At 39.9% G+C, this 20,078-nt stretch overlaps 1 protein-coding gene across 1 annotated transcript in view; it reads right to left on the bottom strand.

The window, feature by feature from the left end:
- tnmd (tenomodulin) overlaps positions 1-18,348 on the bottom strand; it is a 107,064-nt gene extending 88,716 nt beyond the window's left edge. Inside the window, exons 1-2 of the mRNA XM_036127437.1 lie at positions 18,189-18,348; positions 12,383-12,517 (exon numbers count right to left, since the gene is read on the bottom strand). Of these exons, the coding sequence (XP_035983330.1) occupies positions 12,383-12,517; positions 18,189-18,236 (183 nt within the window). The 5' untranslated portion in view covers positions 18,237-18,348. The remainder of the gene's footprint in view (positions 1-12,382; positions 12,518-18,188) is intronic.
- Between the last annotated feature and the right edge of the window lie 1,730 nt (positions 18,349-20,078).

Raw genomic sequence — 20,078 nt, 5'->3', positions numbered from 1 at the left:
CACATCCTAGATCTGAATAAATGAAATGACGTTATTAAATACTTTGTTCTTTACATAGTTGAATGTGCTGACAACAAAATCACACAAAAATGATCAATGGAAATCAAATTTATTAACCCATGGAGGTCTGGATTAGGAGCCAAACTCAAAGTGGAAAAACACGCTACAGGCGGATCGAACTTTGATGTAATATCTTTAAAAGAAGTCAAAATGACGCTCAGTAGCGTGCGTGGGCTTCATGTGCCTGTATGACCTCCCCACAACGCCTGGGTATGTTCTGTACCTAAAGTCAGACTACCTCTAGCAAGTGGGTAGAGCATTGCACTTGTGTCCCGGAGGTTCTGGGTTCAACTCCCACAGAGTGCCGCTCTGGCTATGACAATGCAATGACAATAATAATGATTGAGGGCTGTGCAGCCCCTCATAGAAATGCCACCCGACACCATCACTGACCCACTGCCTGCAGCATCCTCATGCTAGAGGATGTTGCAGGCAGCAGAACATTCTCTGCAGTGTCTCCAGACTCTGGCACATCTGTCACATGTGCTCAGTGTGAACCTGCTTTCATCTGTGAAGAGCAGAGGGCAACGGTGGCAAATTTGCCAATCTTTGTGTTCTCTGGCAAACGGCAAACGTCCTGCCACTTGTGGACATTGTTTACTTACTTGTTAGGTCATACCTGCAACAAGTAAGGCAACTTCTGAGAAGTCAGCTCAATGGCAGTGCTCCTCCTGTTCCTCCTTGCACAAAGGCGGAGGTAGCAGATTTGCTGCAGGGTTGTTGCCCTCCTATGGCCTCCTCCACATCTCCTGATGTACTGGCCTGTGTCCTGGTAGCGTCTTCCTGCTCCCACAGACACAGCAAACCTTCTTGCTACAGCTTGCACTCCTCATCCTGGATGAGCTGCACTACCTGAGACACTTGTGTGTGTTGTCGACTCTGTGTCATGTTACCACTAGAGTGAAAGCACCACCAGCATTCAAAAGTGACCAAAACATCAGCCAGAAAGCAGAGGAACTGAGAAGTGTTCTGTGGTCACCACCTGCAGAACCATTCCTTTATTGGCATGTCTTATTTATTGCCTCCAGTTTCCACCTATTGTCTCTCCCAAATTGATTGTCAATCAGTTTTGCTGCTTAAGCGGACAGTTTGATTTCATCAAAGTATGATTGACTTGGAGTTAGATTGTGTTGTTTAAATGTTCTCTACGGTGACATGGTGACAAAGACAAGGAATGTAATCCACACAGAGGGGATTGCACTTCCAGAAGGGAGGATAGCAGATGTTGAAGAGAGCTATAAATATCTTGGAATACCATAAGCAAATGGTAACCATGAGGAGGCCACAAGGAAATAGCCAAATAACTCCAATAAATAAAGGCAAGTTCTGAGAAGTCCGCTCAATGGCAAGAACAAGGTCCGGGCAATCGACAGCTATGCCTTGCCAGTAATCAGATACCCTGCTGAGGTAATAAGTTGGCCAAAGGAGGAAATCCAGATCACTGATGTTGAAACAAAAAGCTACTGACCATGCATGATGGATTCCACCCCAAAGCCAGTATCCACAGGCTATACACTAAAGCCAAAGAAGGTGGCAGAGGTCTAGTGAACATCAGAGCCACCATTGAAGATAAAACCTCCGAGCTTCAAGAATTTTTCAGGAAGATGGCCCCAAGGGATGAAGCACTCAGTGAATGTCTCAGACAATGGAAGCTGGAAGAGAAGGAACTGAAGGAACCATTGTGGGAGGAAAATTCCCTGCATGGGATGTACCACCGACAGATAGCTGAAGCTGCTGATATGACCAAATCCTACCAATGGCCAGAGAGGGCTGGACTGAAGCACTGATCATGGCCGCACAGGAGCAGGCCTTGAGCACCACAGTAATAGAGGTCCAGATCTACCAAACCAGGCAAGGTGCAGGCTATGCAAAGAGGCCCCAGAAACCATCCAGCATCTCAAAGCAGGGTGTGAGATACTAGCAGGGTAGAAATACATGGTATGCCATAACCAAGTGGCTGGTATAGTGTACAGAAACATCTGTTCAGAATACCAACTTGAGACCCCCGGGTCAAAATGGGAGGCACCTCCCCCTGGCACTGGCTCCAACAGATACCTGGAAAAACATCAGACATGTCAGTCCAGAAGAGTGCAGTCCTAGGAACAGCTAAGATACTAAGAAGAACCCTCAAGCTCCTAGGCCTCTGGTAGAGGACCCAAGCTTGAGAAATGGAGAGCTTTGATGGAGAGCTCTGTTTAGATCATCATCCAAAAATTAAGATCAATCTGGCAAGACTGCTAAACTACCAAGATGTGTCTAACCAAATTGACACACAGGACAAAAATGGCTTCAATTAGAGACACATCCGAGAAACTCGTGTTAACTCTGGAGGGCCTGCATTAATTAAAATGGATTTTAAAATGTTGATCCTATCTCTAAAATCTTTTTAATATTGAAAATACCTATATTTGTGCAAACATATTTTAACCCCTTCATAGTGAAGGGTTTAAAATCAGTCTTTGGGTGAATCAGTGCAATTTTATTGTGATGTAGACCAACCAACTTGAGTCATGTTTTTGGAGGACTATTCAAAAAAAAAAAAAGACTATTCTATTCTATCCTATTCTTTCCCATATCTGTTGGGTTCACGAGTCAGATTTCATTTTCACAGACTTGCTGATGTGAACTGGTAATAAAAGAGGATTAATTTACAAGGAGGAAGAATCCCCCTGTGAGACTCGAGGCCCACAACAATAATGAGCGCACGGCAAACAGAGGTTTACTGTAAGCCTAAAGAGAATACAGAGAAATCTAATCTTGACTCTGAAGTGTTTCCTCATTTTTGAAAAATAATACATGCACTGCCATCCCGTCCTTTCCTCCTTTGTTTTCCGTCTCTTGCCTACACATTCATGCAGGGGGAGAAAATGGCAGCAAACTATCATCCTCAGGCCTCTGTAACAACATATGTTTGCAGGTAATTAAAAGGAGTTCCCAGGCGGTTATCGTGTCATATTGAAATACAATGCACAGAGCAAATTACCTTTCTGTGGTTATTTATACAAAGCTGGGTGGGGGAGGTCATGATGCTTTGGCGAACTGCAATACGGCTGAACGTGCATCGCTGGGCTAGGGATCAGTCTAATTGCAGTGCTACGGCCAAATCCCTGTGTAATATTTGATATACGTTGCAGTGTGTAGTACGTGTACGTCTGTGTCTTTGTGTGATTCAGTAGCTTTAGCGACTTAATAAGATTATGTAAATTAATCTATTAAATGAGTGTAACTGAAATTACAGATGTGATTGCAAGTTGTTTCCTTGGAGCTAGAAAGCAATTTCTAAAGTGGAGAACAAATTTTGTGATTACTGTTTTTGGTAAAACAATCTCCATCAGCATTCAAAACAGCTCCACCTGTTTGTTATCATCAGACCTGTGGATTCTCAGATTTGTCAGCTTAGATTTGCATCACTAATTTGAAAACTTCCAATTCAGAGCACTCATTAAACTGGAAATTGTTAGAATATCCATGGTTAGAATATCTTGTTTTGCAGAGTGCATTGGAATGGTCTGGAGACCACGCTATTTCACGTTATAGACCAACACAAAGAAACCAATGATTGCAAAGTGGGAGAAATATTACTCCTGGTCTTCTCTTTTTGTTTTACAAATAGAAATTTGAGAAGTTTGATATCTGTTTGTGTTCAGCATCCTTTAATTTCATAACTCTAAATAAAATCTGATGCGACCAATTACCTTCTGAGGTCCCTTTATTACTAAACAGAGTCCATTTGTGTGTAATTTGATCACAGTATAAAGACAGGACGATGTAGAGAGCCAAGGATCCAAAGATTGGCAGAAAAAAAGCATTGAACTGCAGCAGCGTGAGTGCCTTGTGCTGCAACCTGTCACACAGTGTACCATCATTGAGGACAGTCACTGCTGGATTACTTTTCTCAGAGCCTGCTTTGCATGTTGGTGGACCTGCAGCCGCAAATCATCTTACAAAACCAGGTACTGTCTGATTTGGATCTGAACATGCCTTTTCTTTTCCAAACCTGTGAATGAGGTTAACATTACTTTATTTCTTTTTATTTTATTTTATAGGTTTCGCTTTACAACTATTTTGACATTTATTTAGGATTTTATTGAAAGGAAAGTTATTTCTTTTATAAAGTCTCTCATTACTTGGTTGCTCTATCGCCCTTTTTGCCTGATTTTTAAAAGAACATTCTTTACAAAGGCACTGGTACGAGACTAAAATTCATCCAGGGATGTATTTGTTTCTCCAAATTTCCAGTGTTCTCTTCTTCCAGCTCTGTTTTGGTCTTTTCCTAAAGGAATCCACGTGCTTTTTGTTGGCCGAAGGCTCAGACAGTGTGTTATTACAGTGGCTGTGTTGCCTTACACCAAGAAGGTTAAGTTTGATGGCTTCTTCTTGATAAGCTTACTGTGGGTGTCAGCGTCCTTCTCCCTGTGATGCCCTGGTGACCTGTCCAGGATGCATAATGCCTTCCAGGAGAGATCCAAGCTCCCTCTAACCCTCTGCTACTGTGCAAGAACACATGCGATATGTTTTTATATGTGCACTTCAGCCCCAAAGTGTTCTGGAGGAGCAACGTGCAAGTTTGCATGCTACTATGGTTAATTTGTCCTAAACATCTCCAAGTGAGACCATGTGTGACTATGGCAGGACACTGGAAAGTTTGTTTTTGCATGCTGCTGATAACAGCAGTTACAATTTCATAGCCTTCAATAAGGCAGACAACCATATGTAGATCTACTCTAGATACTCAGATAAAAATCATCATTGTTGATCAGCATATTTCTGTCATCACGTCTCAAATTTTGGATGCTTTATCCACCCTGGAGAGCAGGGATGCCTTTAAAAAAATCAAAATCCTCCCAAAAGCTCGTATAAATATATGAAGTTCTTCTTTTTTGGGGCTGCCTTGTCAGTCGGGGACCCCTGGGATTGTCCTATACCCCCCCCCCCCAACCTCACTACAGAGCCCCTGCTGGAGAGATTCTAGTTGTGAGGGCATTGGCCGAGGATCTCCTGCTGTGTATGTGTGCAAAAATATCTCTTGTAGCCTGTAGGTCAAAACAAGATGTTTGTTATCAACTTGTCCACATTAAGCCCTGTACAGCCTTCCAGATTTAATCAACCGTAAGATAAAAAAAAGCAAAGTTTCAAAACTATACAAATTTTCTGTTTTATGAAAATGTGACAAATGGTTTGAGTTTCTGGATGGAATAAAGGATCTGTAGCCAGCTCCTGCAAGCTGTCAGGCTGTTGCCTATGATAGCAAGTTCTCCCAAATGTTCCCTCATATTAAAAAATACATTTTCAGTTTGGCAATCACGTTTTTTTTAAGTGTTATGTTTTTGAAGCAAATGTTGGCACCAAGCAATGAGTGCTAACATGTGTGTCAGTAAAATAAACAGCCTAGAGCAGGTTCAGTTGTGAAGGAGGTGAAGCCCTGGTTAACAGCTAAGGTAAGCCTGTCAGGCACCCGATGACATTTTCTGAAGACGAGAATAACTGAATACCTAATCTTTTCAACGAGCCAATTTAACTACACGTAGCAGGTATTTAGACACTATTGTGTATTAAACTATTTTAACAAAAAAGAGATACACAATTAAAATCATGTGGTAGATTTTAATCTTTTATTTTTTGTAAAGCTTTTATCTGCCAATACTGACTTTGGCCTATTCTGATTTTTTTTCGTCAAAGCTAATAAGACCCCAAAGCAACGGCAAATAAATTTTTTTCAGACTTAGTAATTGCTTATGTTAGGAGCAGAGTTGAAGTAAACAGAGTGATTATGTTGTTCACTTTAAGCTGCCATTAGTATCCTATTTTAGTAATTAGTAAAGTGTGTGCAAGTCATGTTGCTAAAATATGTGTGCATAATATGTCTCCGTGTGTATAAACTAGAGCAGGGTTTCCCAAAATGGAGGTCGGGACCCCTCATGACGTCGCAAGAAACCACATGGGGGTCACGACATGATCCAAATGATGATCCAAATTTCTGATTTTACATTATCAGAGATATAATTGTTTTAATATAGCAAATGTATACCTTTGGTTGTGGAAAATATATTTTTTTCTTAAAAATCTACCTGGACAGCCAAGCTTTTTCTCATAAATGTATGGAATTCATCTTAATATTTCAGATTTTTTTTTTTTTTTATAAAACTTTACTCCTCCATGGCCAATAATTTATTTTCTTTATTCTACAATGACTGCAATGCATTGTTTGGTGGAAATTCTAAGAATAAAGTCATATTATTAGGTGTGTAAGAATAAAGAACATAATGCATAAAGAACAGAGAATAAAGTCACATTAAGTTAATAAAGTTGTAAGGTTTGCACAATCATTTCAAATTCCTGATGTTAATAATAATTTTATGCTGATTTTCTAAAAGATTAAGCATTTCCTTATTTGTGAAACAAAAACTAGAGTATAACTTTAAAAGATGTGCAACATTCCTCATTTTAATTGTTTATTTATTTATGTATTTACCTGGACAGTGCATATTGATGACAGTGCACCTGTAACATGCCAAAGTTAGTCAAAGGCTAGTTTTCGTTTGTAATCCTGTTTGCCAGTATAACATATTATAAACAATTAATTAAACAACAGTCAAAACAACATATTAGGGCACATCTTTTAGCGGCAGTCTCTGGCACTTTTATTTTGAGGGTCACAGGGTGAAAAGTTTGGGAACCGCTGATCTAGAGATCATAGATTCTTACCTTAACTGAGATTTCCACAAGGCTGCCAGCTTTTCTAAATCCAATATGCTCCATAAAAGATGGAGGTGAGAAAAGTAAAAACAGAGTAACTTTGCTGTGGTCTTGTTCAGTCTTCCTGTTATTTGCTGAAAGTCTCACTTTTTGCTGCGCTCTTACAACCTGAATAAACTGCAGACATGACATGGCATGTTGTACAAAACATGTTTGCTTTTTAAAAAGCAGCTTACATCTCTTTGCTTCCTATTACTTCATTATCACGGTACTGATAGTAAAAATGACTGACTTTGACTATTCTTTCAATAACAGCGTTCTTTTCGAACACTGTTGTTGTCAGTGTGATCTGGTAGCACAGTTTTGTGTGTCCACTGGTAAGTAAAAAAATAAGCCAATCAAAGAACTGGGCCTGTCGGGGTGAAAATATTCCATTCTAGTCACCAGCTAATTTACTGTTGTTTCTGACGCTGCTTTAAAATGTAATTTTGGTTAATAAATGAGGATTAAGATTTCAGTCCTTAGACAGATTGATAGCTGCCCATAAAATGAATATGATGAGCTCATCAAATAAGTAACACTGACTTTATACAGCTACTGTCAACAATACACATACTAAATCTAAATAACTACAAATAAAATTTAAATAAATACTAGAGCAATGTTAATAATTTGAACTGCAAGCAGTCATGAACGGGTTCCAAGCCCGACCCAGCAAGTCCGTCCCCTGCCGCCGGCCCTCCCTGCACACCAGTGTCTAGAACTTAACATCAGTGCACATTTCCCTGAGTCAGATTACAAGATGCTTGTGGAAGCACTCAGGACCTGAAAGGCTAATTCCTTGCAATGCATTCTGGCTATTTTGACTTTACTGTTTAGCTGGAGAATTTACATCTTCTCAATAGTTATTATTATAGCAATATGGAATATTATCTTAAGAGGAGCAAAAATAGAAGTTGAATTTTTATCATTAAATAAAAGCTATTAGGGTATGTTATATATGTGTATAGTTTTAGTTTAATTAGTTATTTTACTTTTTTGTCCTGTCTGTCTCTGTGTTGCCCTGCGATAGACTGCCGACCTGTCCAGGGTGAATCCCTGCCTCTCACCCATTCACAGCTGGAGATAGGCACCAGCACCCCTCGGGACCCCAAAAGGGATAAGCGTGTTAGAAAATGGACGGATGGATAGTAATTTTACTGCATTTTGGTAAAGTGAATCCTTCAGACTTATGACCACTCCACATAATTATTGACAGATATGTTTGTCATTCATCCATCCAGTCATCGAATAATCATCTTTAATTGTCATTGTAACATACATTCTAATGAAATGTGTACTCAACATTTAACCCATTCCTCAGGGAGCGGTGGGATGTCACTATGCAGTGCCCAGGGAGCATTCTGGGGATTGGTCTTGCTCGAGGACCCAGAGCCACAGTAAGCAAGCACCCTGCGCTAACCTCTAGGCCACCACTCCCCACCAGACTTTAATCTCATATTACAGCGCCGACTGTTTTGCGATAAGTGTCTAAATGCTTTTTTTTTTTTTTAGAATCCTCATTGTAGGTACGGAGTGGCACAGCTATTTGGTGCATTCAGTATTATATCGCCTATTACTGAGTTTTAGGATGTGAAAATCTAAACTCATCTTAATTCGAGCATGTTTCCTAGCAGCAAAAACATGAAATAAGCTACCTCTGGGAGCCATGGCAACAAACAGTATGTCTACATTTCTGAGCATGATTGAGAACGCCGATATAAGCTCTTTATTTAGGTTGAGTTCAGGTTATCAGCATCACTCCTGTTTAGAGCGCACAGACTGTACACCTCCTCCCCGCGGCTTTGAATGACACACTGCCCTAATTCCATACATGTAAAGATGCAGCTCAGGATTAGCTGCTGAATCAATAAATGCTGTGTAGGTGCTGGCTGCCAAAACTGTGCAGGAGAACCATCAATCAACTGAATCAATCCATCTGTTAACCTTCAGGATGGCTGTGTTACTTTGAGCAGACACAGTGCCATGAAAAAGTGTTCTTTTTGACACACCATACAGTACCAACTTTGTTTCAGCAGTCGTCGTTTTAAAGTCCTTTATAGATAAAGTGCTGCACATAACTGCATGATATAAAGACACATTAAAAGAAGAAAAAAATATCTAAATATGACATAAACGATCAAAGATTAAACACAGATTTAAAACAAACAAGCCCAAACGTAGATTTGCTGGTGCTAAAAACCAAAGAATAAGAAAGGGGGTTACGACGAGTTTTAAAAGTAGGCAGTGAAGGAGCCTCTCTAATGTGCAGGGGGGGGGGGGGGTATTCACAGCTGAGAAGCAACAATAGACAAGGGTCTGCCCCATTCGAGCTTCCTCCCAGAATTTAGCATCAGCAGGAGCTGCGGTTCAGCTGACCCGAGGGACCGAGAAGCTCTCTCAGGTAAGCAGGGATGAAGAAGTTCGGAGAGGTATGGTGGTGCAAGAAAATTCAAACATTTAAAAAGGAAAATAAGAATTTTAACATTAACTCTAAAATGCACAGGCCACCACTGGAGTGAGATCAGAACTGGCGTGATGAGTTCAGTTTTAAGAGCACAAGTTAAAGACAGCCAGTGTTTTGAAGCTACAAACGAGACGGCAAGAACTGGCTCTCTCCAACATAAATTCCATTACAGAGATTTAAGTGTCACAAAATAAAAGTATAGATCACTGTTTTGTGGAGTTGCCTGGACAGGAAAGATTTCACTTTTGCCAGCCCCTTTAAATGATCAAAGCAGGACTTTACAACTGCTCTAATTCGACTGTCCAGTTTAAAATCTCTGTCTATTCTAAAAGCCTGAACAGTAACAGTTGGTTTAAAATATGCTGTCATGTGGACTCACTTGGTCCAAACACTATAACCTTTGTATTCTTTTCATTTAAATTTAAGAAGTCCAAGAAAGAGATGCCTCATTACGCACACATACAGCAAACTTAAAAGTTTCAGATCATTAAACATTTTATGTCAGACAAGACAGACAAAGATAACCTGAAGAAAGACAAAAAAGTTTTTAAACAATGATTTTATTGATAGGGAAACAGGTTTCCACACCAATCTGGCCATATGTGAAAAAGTACATGTCTCCCTTACTAAATCATGAATTAAGTTTGATTCACCATATTTTCAGTCAGTTTGACTATCCAAACCCTGGTCTGGGTTTGTTTTGCTTCTTCAGAATTTAGATGATGAAATCACAAATTCTGCTCTCTACCAGAAAATATTCTCCCATCACTTTGTGACCTTAGGCTAAAGAGTTATGCAGCAGGACAATAGTCAAATCCAACACATCAACAAATCCACCTCTGAATAGGCAAACATTAAACAATAAATAAACTTTTCAAATTGTAGACTCACGGTCCAGACTTAGATCTGACATTAAAAAAGCTGTTGATGCATAAAACCCCTCCAATGTGACTAAATTAAAGGTGACATATGGTTTTAAATCCTTCCTTTTCACTTTCAAATCAACCAGCTGTGGTCTGTATAAAATTAAACTGCAATTCTCTGGTCTGAATTCCTCATTATTGCGGCCACACAACTCCTCTTTTGCCCCTTTTTTTGAGGTGCATCTGATAGCGACTCGTTTTGGTGCTGTCTCTTTAAATTCACACTCCGACCCTCCCCCCTCAAGATCGCAGAACGTTCCACTCCACCTTTTTGTTGGTCCTTTTTGTAGTATTCTGGGGGATGTTGTAATAAACTGTGTGGTTAATACACCCAACAACTGAACATTTTGACCTATTTCGTAGCTTCGACTTCCTTCAGTTTGGACTACAAAATAGTGGTGAGAAATAAAAGTGGTGGATTTGCAAAATTGTTCAGCTGGAAGTGCATGACATTGCTTAGAAGTATCGCAGCAAATACTGTGAGATATTATTAAAACAAAGGTAATACAGAAAAGAGAAAACTGAACTGATTACAAAATATGAGCCAAACAGAATATAAATATACACAGCACCTGGATAGACTAAACTGAACTTTCTGCCTTCTTAGAGACTCTAAGTACACAGCAAAATGTATTTAAGGGCTAAAAACATGGAATTTGTATGATATGTCCTCTAAACAATTCTCAATAGAGGAGTGGGCAACAACTCCTCCGCAGTGATGTAAGAGACTCATTGTTGGTTATATGTTGTGTTCTTTTTCGTTAATTACTGAAATCATCATTTAAAAACTGCATTTTGTATTTATCAATGGTATCTTTATCTGCTATTAACATCAGTTTGAAATCTGTAAGGGCACTAATACCGTTTCACAGCGCTGTATCTGAGTTTTCCCATGTTTTGGGAAGTTTCCTCTCCACCTGACAAACAGGTGATTCTTTTCATTATTTTCGTTGAAGTGGATCCATCTTACTCTCTGATGCAAAGACCAGACAATAAGCCTCCCCTCAAGGCCCCATTAAAGCAAAACCCAGGGTCTGCAGGTTTGATATTCATCGCCCGGGCAACCTCTGCCATCAACACATTTTGAGCCACGTGAGAATGATCACAGCTTATTAAAGTGGAAATAATGACTGCTCTGCCTCCGGCATGAAATATTTAACAAGGACAAAGGAGATGGCTCAAAGGTGATTCATATCTGTGTTGAAAGGAGAGCGCGCGGACAATACCATCCGTACAGGAAGTGCATGTGACCCTTTGCTAACCTGAGCTGAGGAGGTGCACTCTGCAGCTGAATTTTTTACCTAACAGACGAACACGGCGGCAGAGGGTGTTCTGATTTAATGTTTATTAGCTATAACAATGGTATTGGTATTAAAACAAGCAACTTCAAGGACACCACACACCCGTTTTCCTCATCTCTTGACATTTACTGTGCACACAAAGCAGCCTTATAAATTCAGCTTTAAAATGTCTGTTTCATCTTTAACCATCATTTCAGTTTTTAATCATTTCTCTTTCCAGCCCGGCTCAGAACATACACAGCATCCAATTCCTGGATGTAGGATTATTGATGTGCTTTCCCTCCAACTTGGGTAAATTAGCTCTTTTGGCCTCTTGGGAAAAATCTGGGGAAAAGGAGGAGAGCGAAAAATGTTCTCCATCAAGCGCGATTGAATTGGATTTCACAAGATGAATTGCCGGGACAAGAGTTTATCCCAATTACATTGCCAAGAGGCTCCAGTCCTTCTGTGGCCACTCTGTTCAACAGCAATTAGGGTCAGCTTTTAGTTACCAGGATCCTCCATTGTGAAAAGATGTTTGCTATCCGAGCAGAAAGTAGATAAATGCATCAGTCCAACATTTTGAAGAAGTTAAAAGTGGTTCGTGGTCTGAGCCAAGAACTCACAAAATTACAGATCTGACAGCCAAAACATGAGAGGAGGAAAACACAGCTGTTACCCATAGCCCACACATCTTTTAATCTACAGGAGCACAGCACAGACCGCAGACACTGCCCCTGGTTTCTTGTGTGGCCGCCCGTTTTCGTCTCTTTCTTTTCCTTTTTTTGGTCTTCAATGAAACCTGTATGATTTGCAGATGTGTAGACTCACGGTGTCTTTCATCCGTCATGAAGACCACATTTACCTCAGGCACAGTAGCAATAAGGTTGTCTGGCAGTCATACTCCTCAGTCTTACCTTCCTCAGGCTGGGGCCCCACAGATATCTCAGACTGAAAACGCAGACGGCCAGAACCAGAAACACCGCAGCCAGGACCAGAGCCACCCAGTGGTAGCTGTGAAACCTGGTCTTCTTCTGTTTTCCTGCCTCCACCTGCAAACAGCAGCGGTTTATAGCGTAAAAAAAAGGATTATAAGAAGGACTTTTTAACACTGATAAGTTAAAAAGTTTGTCCATGCAGTTACATTATATGCTCTCGATACTTGGGGCTCCGTTTGGCGATAATTACAGTATTAACGCAGTGTGGCATGGGGGTGTTGAGCATGTGGCTCTGCTGAGGAGTTAAAAGTCTTCATCTCGTCTGCATTGATGGATCTGGTGTCTCTCATCTTCCTCTTCACAATACTCCATAGTTTCTCGCCATGAAGTTTAGCTTAGGTCAGCTTAGGTTTGTAGGCTTATTAAGCTCGGTGATAGTTTTATCATTTAAGCAGGGACTGTGACTGTTGGCAGTTTGGACAGGTGCCAAATTCTGCTGCAAATTAAAATTATTAATCCATAAAACTTGTTAGCAGACGGAAGCACGAAGTGCTCTGAATTCTGGTGGTAGACAGACAGCTTTAGACTTGATAAATGACAGTGGACCAATAACAGCACATGACATGGCAAATCAATACTGAATGTGGAGACTTCACATGGACCTCCCGAATAGAGGAATTTGGACAACTAACCAAAAGTCCAGTCGTTTTTTTTTCTCCAAACCCCAGGCAAGATGGTCCTGACATTTTCTCTGGTTCATGACTGGTTCAACAGGATGAATGAAAAGTTGTAGCCTGTGTCTTGGATATGTCTGTGTCTGGTGGCTCTTGAACCGCTTACTCCAGCCGTGCACCACACACCAATGAATCTCCCCCACGTTCTCTGGTTCTGTTTTAGGATTTTATTTACAGTGCTGTTCCTTGTGCACCTTTTCCTACCACATATTTTCCTTCCACTCAAGTTTTATTATTGTTATAATATACACAACCTTTGTGTCTTACCCTCCTTGGGGATGGCTTCTGATGGACTTTCATCAAATCATCAGCCATGATGGGCCTTTATATAATTATTCTAATTTTATAATATTTTGGTTTAGTTTCATTCAAAGTTTTTCTTTTCTAAGAAGCTGAATTTTAGGTTTTCAAAAGCTCTAAACCACAATATGTAAAACTTTCTGATAGATATGACTGATATACCACATGCTTGATCTATTGAATATGTGAGTTTCACTATTTGAATGTAATTACCTAAATAAACAAACAGATTTTCTAACTTACTGAAATAAAACGGTATTAAGTGTAGCTTCTTAATGTGCTACTTTTACATAAATCTTTATCTTTTTTTTGGATCAATGTTGTTGATAAAGCTGCGGCTCTTAATTTAATGTACTGTGTAGTCAGATTTACAGTTGAGGAGAAATTTATTAGCCATCCTTTTACACTTTATTGTTATTTCCTGAGTGGTGATGAACAAAGCATTTTTTTTTTACATCTTTGGCTCACTTTGGATAAGTACATTATTTTATTTTGCAGACAGAAACAAAATTATTTCAGGAGAAAGTTTTTCCCCTGGTGCTGTTGGTCAGTGGTTTCTCCTTTTTTGCTGGATGGCAACCTGCAGCCATTCAGTTGTGTCTTCTGGAGGAGGTTCTAATTGCTTCACCATTTCTTACAAAATCTTCAAATATTCGTATTTTTTTCATGAACCCTTCCTTGACAAGATTTACAGACCCACTGAAGTCGTCATGTTTTACCGTGGGGACAATCTTTGTTTGGGGTACAGCCCTCTCCCTTCATTATCCAAACACAAGCAATGTCTCGAAGGTCCTGGGAGCTCTGATTTTGTCTCATCTGGCCGAAGGACATGCTTCAAGCATGCAGACTCTTTTAGCAGACTGTCCTTAGCATACTTCAGTCTAGCTTGAACGTGTCTCTTCTGCAAAAGTGTTTTTCTTGGACCATAACCTTGCACTGCATTCCTGTGCAAAGCTCCTGTGATTGTTCTCTGCGCCAAAAATGTTTGAATTTGGAAATACTTTGAAAACAACAAAAAAAATTTTTTATAAGGGGATCGTAAATTAAATTTGCCCACAGTTCTGACTTATTGTTTTTATTTAGGGTTGCATTTAATTTTTGATACACATTAGGCAAGGCAAGTTTATTTATAAAGCCCTTTTCAGTAACAGGATGATTCAAAGTGCATTGTACTTTTTCCTTTTTGTTTTTGTCTTATTTTGTGTCTGTCACCTCTTTCCTTTAGCACAGTTTCATGCCAGAATTTAGTTTAGATCTTTTTGCTTTTTTATCCTCTTTGTTTTTGTGAATAAAAAGGCAACTTTTGTTTTTTATTTCATATTGTTGTGAGGAAAGCAGCATAGAGATGACGTTTTTTGCGTGTTTGTCTATTGAAGAGCAAGTAAAAACCCAATAACCCAAGATGCTACGAACTATTTGCACAGTTTTTTAGCTTCTCATGAGGTGTTGTTTTGTGGTGCACTCTGCTTGAACATTTCTGTTTTTGATTTGTGTCTGCGTATAATATGTAAACTCTGGGCCAGTGTCCCTAAACATTTCATAATTGTTACATAATGACAACAAAGACTATTGACTCTTGAGTCTTAATTAAGTCAAAAATTGCTCTCCTAGCCGAAACCTGAGACCTGACCACTGGATATAACCTGGATTCTTACTAAGTCTTCAGTATAGTGAATACACAATGCAACATATTATTTTAAACTCACACCTCTCTGCAGTTCACGTTTAGGTTTTGCATGTGGGTAACTTAACAAATAAAGAAAACATCCCCAGAAAAGGCCAGCAATGGCTGAGGTTGAGAGCTAAAGGAAGAAACACACAGTTACACGTGTCACAGCGAGGTTGCATTTATTAAACTTCTTTTCGGATTAAAACTCTGCCCGCTGCTCACAATTCCCCAAGCTTAAGGACACAAATTAATAAAGACAGTCTTTTGTTCCAGAGGAGCTCCAGCGGGGAGAAAATGAAAACTTCTCATTCACAGTGGACCACATTTAAAGGTCTCAGAGGATAACAGAAAAGAAGATACGTGGGAAAAAAAGGAACAAAGTTCAATTAGCAAAATTGGTGTTGCTTATCTTTGTGTCTTTTAAACTGATGATAAAGCAGCTTTGAGTTTTTTTTTTTTATTGTGGCTGAGCTTGTTCCAGTTGTTAAGCATGTTGTAGATTGGCCCGCATATTTACATACTCACTTTTTAATTTAACACAGTGCTTTTAGATATTTGTACTACTTTAACTTGTTCACATTTTGTCACCACCGCTAACTTTAATATATTTTATATGAATTGTATGCGCCACACTCGGGCCAGCTCCACCGGGGGAATCCCAAGGCGTTCCCAGGCCAGCCGGGAGACATAGTCCCTCCAGCGTGTCCTGGGTCTTCCCCTGGGCCTCCTCCTGGTGGGATGTGCCCGGAACACCTCACCAGGGAGGCGTCCAGGAGGCATCCTTACCAGATGCCCGAGCCACCTCAACTGGCTCCTCTCGACGTGGAGGAGCAGCAGCAATACAACTCAGTGTTTGCAAAACAGCAACATTGGGTTGTATTGACCTAAATCCTAGGTTCTCAACAGGATTTCGATCTGGACTTTGACTGGGCCATTCTACCACATTATGCTTTGATCTAACCCTTGTAGCTCTGGCTGTATGTTTAGGGTTGTTCTGCTGGACGATGAACCTCCACTCCAGTCTCAAATCTTTTGCAGCCTCTAACAGATTTTCTTTTAAGGCTGGCTTGTATTAAAGCTCCCCCCCCCCCCCCCCCAACAGCACTGATCTGCTCCCCTATCCCCTCTGAGTAAAAGCACGATACTGCCATCACCGTGTTTTCTCCTGAAGGGGAAGGGTTTGGGGTGGTGTGCAGTACTAATTTCCCCCTACATGTAGTGTTTTGCAACATCTGACCAGGTTATCTTCTCCCACTTGTTTGACGTGGCCCCTGATGTGGTTGGTGGCAAAGAGTAAGTGAACATTCGGACGGCCTTCGTTCAGCAATGGCGTTCTTCTAGCGTCTCCTCTGTTAATGCCAAATCTTTGGAGCGCATCACAAACAGATGGTGGAATCAACATGTTGTTCCACCTGAGCAGCTTCAGTAGATTTCCCGTTGGGCTGTACACTTTCCATTTTAAGATGATAGATTTAACAGTGCTCCGTGAGAAGTTCAAAACGTTGAATATTGCTTTATGGTCAACCTGATGCTGCGTTTTCTCCTTTACTATATCCTCATTTAGCATTTGCTTTGGTTAAAAGTATCTGCCAAATACAGATACATAAAACAATATAACACATCAAAATTTGTGGTTGTAAAATGACAAAATGTGAAAAGGTTAAATGTGTCTGGGAAAGATTTCTGAATTAATGGTTATCTATTGCATTAATGACGCACAGTGAATTGAATACACAGATTTAAAGTGCAGTAGCGCCTTGCCATATTGGAAGGAAAGATTACATTTTTTGAAGGCTGCTTTAAAAAGCTGAACAATTGCTTTTCCATGTGATGTAATCAATCCGGACGGTTCTTCATTGGACGTATTTGAGACAAAAACCACAGAAATGTGAGGCCCATCAAAGTATTTTTAATCCTCTGGGCATAATGAAAAACAGACATCTAGGTAGGAGCCAGAAATTCCACATTCACTGAATTTCTCAGTGAGCGAAGAGGAAGAAAAAAAAATAAAAACAGCAGTGGATGAAATTCACTCTCCTGTGGCAGGTTGCATAAGCAGTGGAAACTTAACTGGAGGACAAACCTCTCACTGGCTGCTCTTTGAATATGAAATGCTCAGAGGAAAAAGGTGGGACAGAAAGACAGATGGTTGGTCAGACAGAAATAAAGACAGGGATTGAGCCGGAGTGCGCAGTCTGAGAGCACAACGCCCGCCAACTAGTGTTTAAAGGTTTAGGAGTTCAGAATCAGCCAGGCAATTCCTCCTGAGCTCTGGGAGAAAAAGTGCCCAGAGCCCTCCTGTTGTTTTCAAGCCAAGAAACAGTACTTTCTTAAGAAAACAGAAAAAAAAAACCCTGCTCGCCTACATAACCAACAAGTTGAGGCTGTGGTTCACCCCACCAGGCCACGATCATATCCACATTTAAATTCCTGTGGTAGCTAAACTAGGCCGGCAGGTGATTTCTTATTTATGAACCGTCGGTGTCGCTGCGTTTTCTTGGATTTGTACTAGCTGGAGCAGTGCCCTTTTCTTTAAGGTACAATGAAACAATTAACTCTTATATTCTTGTATGTAAGAATAGTATTGTGCCGATACCTGTTGCTTTATTCATAGCCAGAACTACAAGAAATCAGAGAAAGATGGTTTTAGAACAGAAAAAATCTCCTTTGATCCTTCATTTCAAGGAGCAGGAACAGCACAAAGTCCATAAAATGGTTTGGATTAGACAACAAAAGAGTGGAGATGAAGGGAAAAAGCCTGGAGGATTTACTAGGACAATTTCTAATTCTGGGAGGAAAAAAAAAACACTTGAGGGATAATTCAGCAAGATATCAAGATACCAAAAAGCAGATCACTGAAATATTTAACTTGAATCTTACACTCCAGTTTCACTATTTTTTTTCTTTTCCGACTTTCAAGCACTACGTTTGCCACCTGCCACAGCTTTAATGAGATTTAATATTTTAAAGCTCATTACCTAAGATTCAATAAAATATACATATAAAACATCTTTTCAAGTTCTCCCTGCAGCTGATTAATTGGCTGCAATAAAACAAATGGAAAAGGGGAAAATATACTCACATCTTTCCACAGGACTTGCTGACTGGTGGACTGACTGCTAGCCTCCATGATGCAAGCCCACAGGAGGAATCTTTCCGATCTCCTTAGCTGAGGAAAATACCAACGCAATGCAAGGCAAAGAGTCCAACCTTCATTCCACAGCTGTAATTTGGGGGAGCGCTTAAAAGGGAGGGGAGTTAGGGATGGAGTGGAATAACTGAAGGAGTTGTGATACCCATTAAGGCAAAGCAGATGTCCCTCCTGCTGGCCTGCTCCCATTTAAAGGTGGTAAAGAAAAAAATCCCGGCTGAAAAAGTAACCCTCTGTTGAATAAATTACAAACTATAGTTGAATGCTAATGCTACAGTGGCTTACCAGCATCCCGATGTCCTGGAAAACACAATGATTGAGACGAAAATAATTATGGTGGTTCTGCAAAGTGTACACAATCCTGGTCAACAGCCATGTTTTCATGATGCAGAAAAAAAAGGAGACCATGCTAAATATTTTGTAGATTATTTCCACCTCTAATGTGACATTTTTAAGCTAAACAAAAAGAACAAAAAACAAAATGGACTTGTTAGAGGTACAGACATGGAGAAAACAAGTTGGATAAAAGGTCAGGACTGCTGCCAAGAGGTCGACAGCACCACTGAGAGACCTGTGAGAACTGACAAGTATTGGTTATGTGCTGCATGAGACACCTACCTCCTGTTCTCTCAATATGCATCGACTAAAAGACGGCATTAAAAGACAGAAACCTTCCTTCTGAAGAAAATACACTGCTCTCCTAAAACCACATTTTATGATCTGAAGAAAGCAAATCTGAACTCCTGGACGACGATCAAAATAAATAAATAAATAAAATTGATCTGACAAACAACATTGCACATCATCACAAGAACAGTTTATCCACAGTCAAGCACGTTGGTGGCAGTGACTGGTGCTTGTAGGGTTAGATTTCCTCAGATGGCGCCGGGAGGTTTTGCCAACGTGAGCGAGACTATGAGCTGTTTCATTTAACAGTGAGTGTTTTCCAAAACCCACAGTTATCTGCTAGAAAGCCGAAGGTGAAGACGGATTTTTCACCGTCACAGTGAGTCCTGGCATACCTCCAGATCAACTAAAGCATGTCTTCATGAGACGAAATATATGGTTTCAGAATGGCTTAGCGAGGGTTAAGAATGAAATCTGATGGAAAATCCATGGAGACAAAAGACGTCCTCACAGTCTGAAGGATTTGGAGAACCTTTGCAAAGCAGAGCTAGGCCGAGGCAAGTTTTTACTGCAGATACATTTCAAAGTTATTTCACCTTTTCTTAGTTCTTACATTTAGCCACTAAAATGGTCATTTGTTTTTCAGTACAATTTACCAGGGTAAATATCAAATTAAAGGTGAAAATCTTTTTTTTTTTACAACACAAAGGTTGGCATTTTAATAGACGTGTGTACACTTTTGCGGTACAGTATGTTTTATCGATGTGTTCAAATGCAGCATATCCATACGATTTAAGTATTTTTTAATGAAACATTTAGAGAAATGAAAGACATTCTCTTGGCTTTTGTTCCTGAGTTGAATCTGCTTAGAAAACAAACAAACAAACAAACAACAGTTAGTTGAGTAACCAACAGCTAAGATGGAAAAACTTTAGTACAACGGAATCAACTCAATAAAAACAAAAAAATATTGCACTTTTTGCACAGAAAAAAAACCCAGAATGAAAGTTTTCATTTGATTACAGAAGACTATTGGTCAGCCTGAGTGTAGTTTATTATACCACAATAGAGAAATAAAAAAATCTATTCCTCCCTCAATGAAAAAAATTAAATAAAAACCTGTATCTATAAAAATGAAGAAATGAAAAAATGGTTCATTTCAAACATGTACCGTATGAGTCTCATTCTCGGTGA

Source organism: Fundulus heteroclitus, chromosome 23 (assembly GCF_011125445.2).
Source record: "Fundulus heteroclitus isolate FHET01 chromosome 23, MU-UCD_Fhet_4.1, whole genome shotgun sequence".
Classification (NCBI taxonomy): domain Eukaryota; kingdom Metazoa; phylum Chordata; class Actinopteri; order Cyprinodontiformes; family Fundulidae; genus Fundulus; species Fundulus heteroclitus.
Note: the sequence above shows the minus strand (reverse complement) of the source record. Positions and strands in the feature narration are given on the sequence as shown.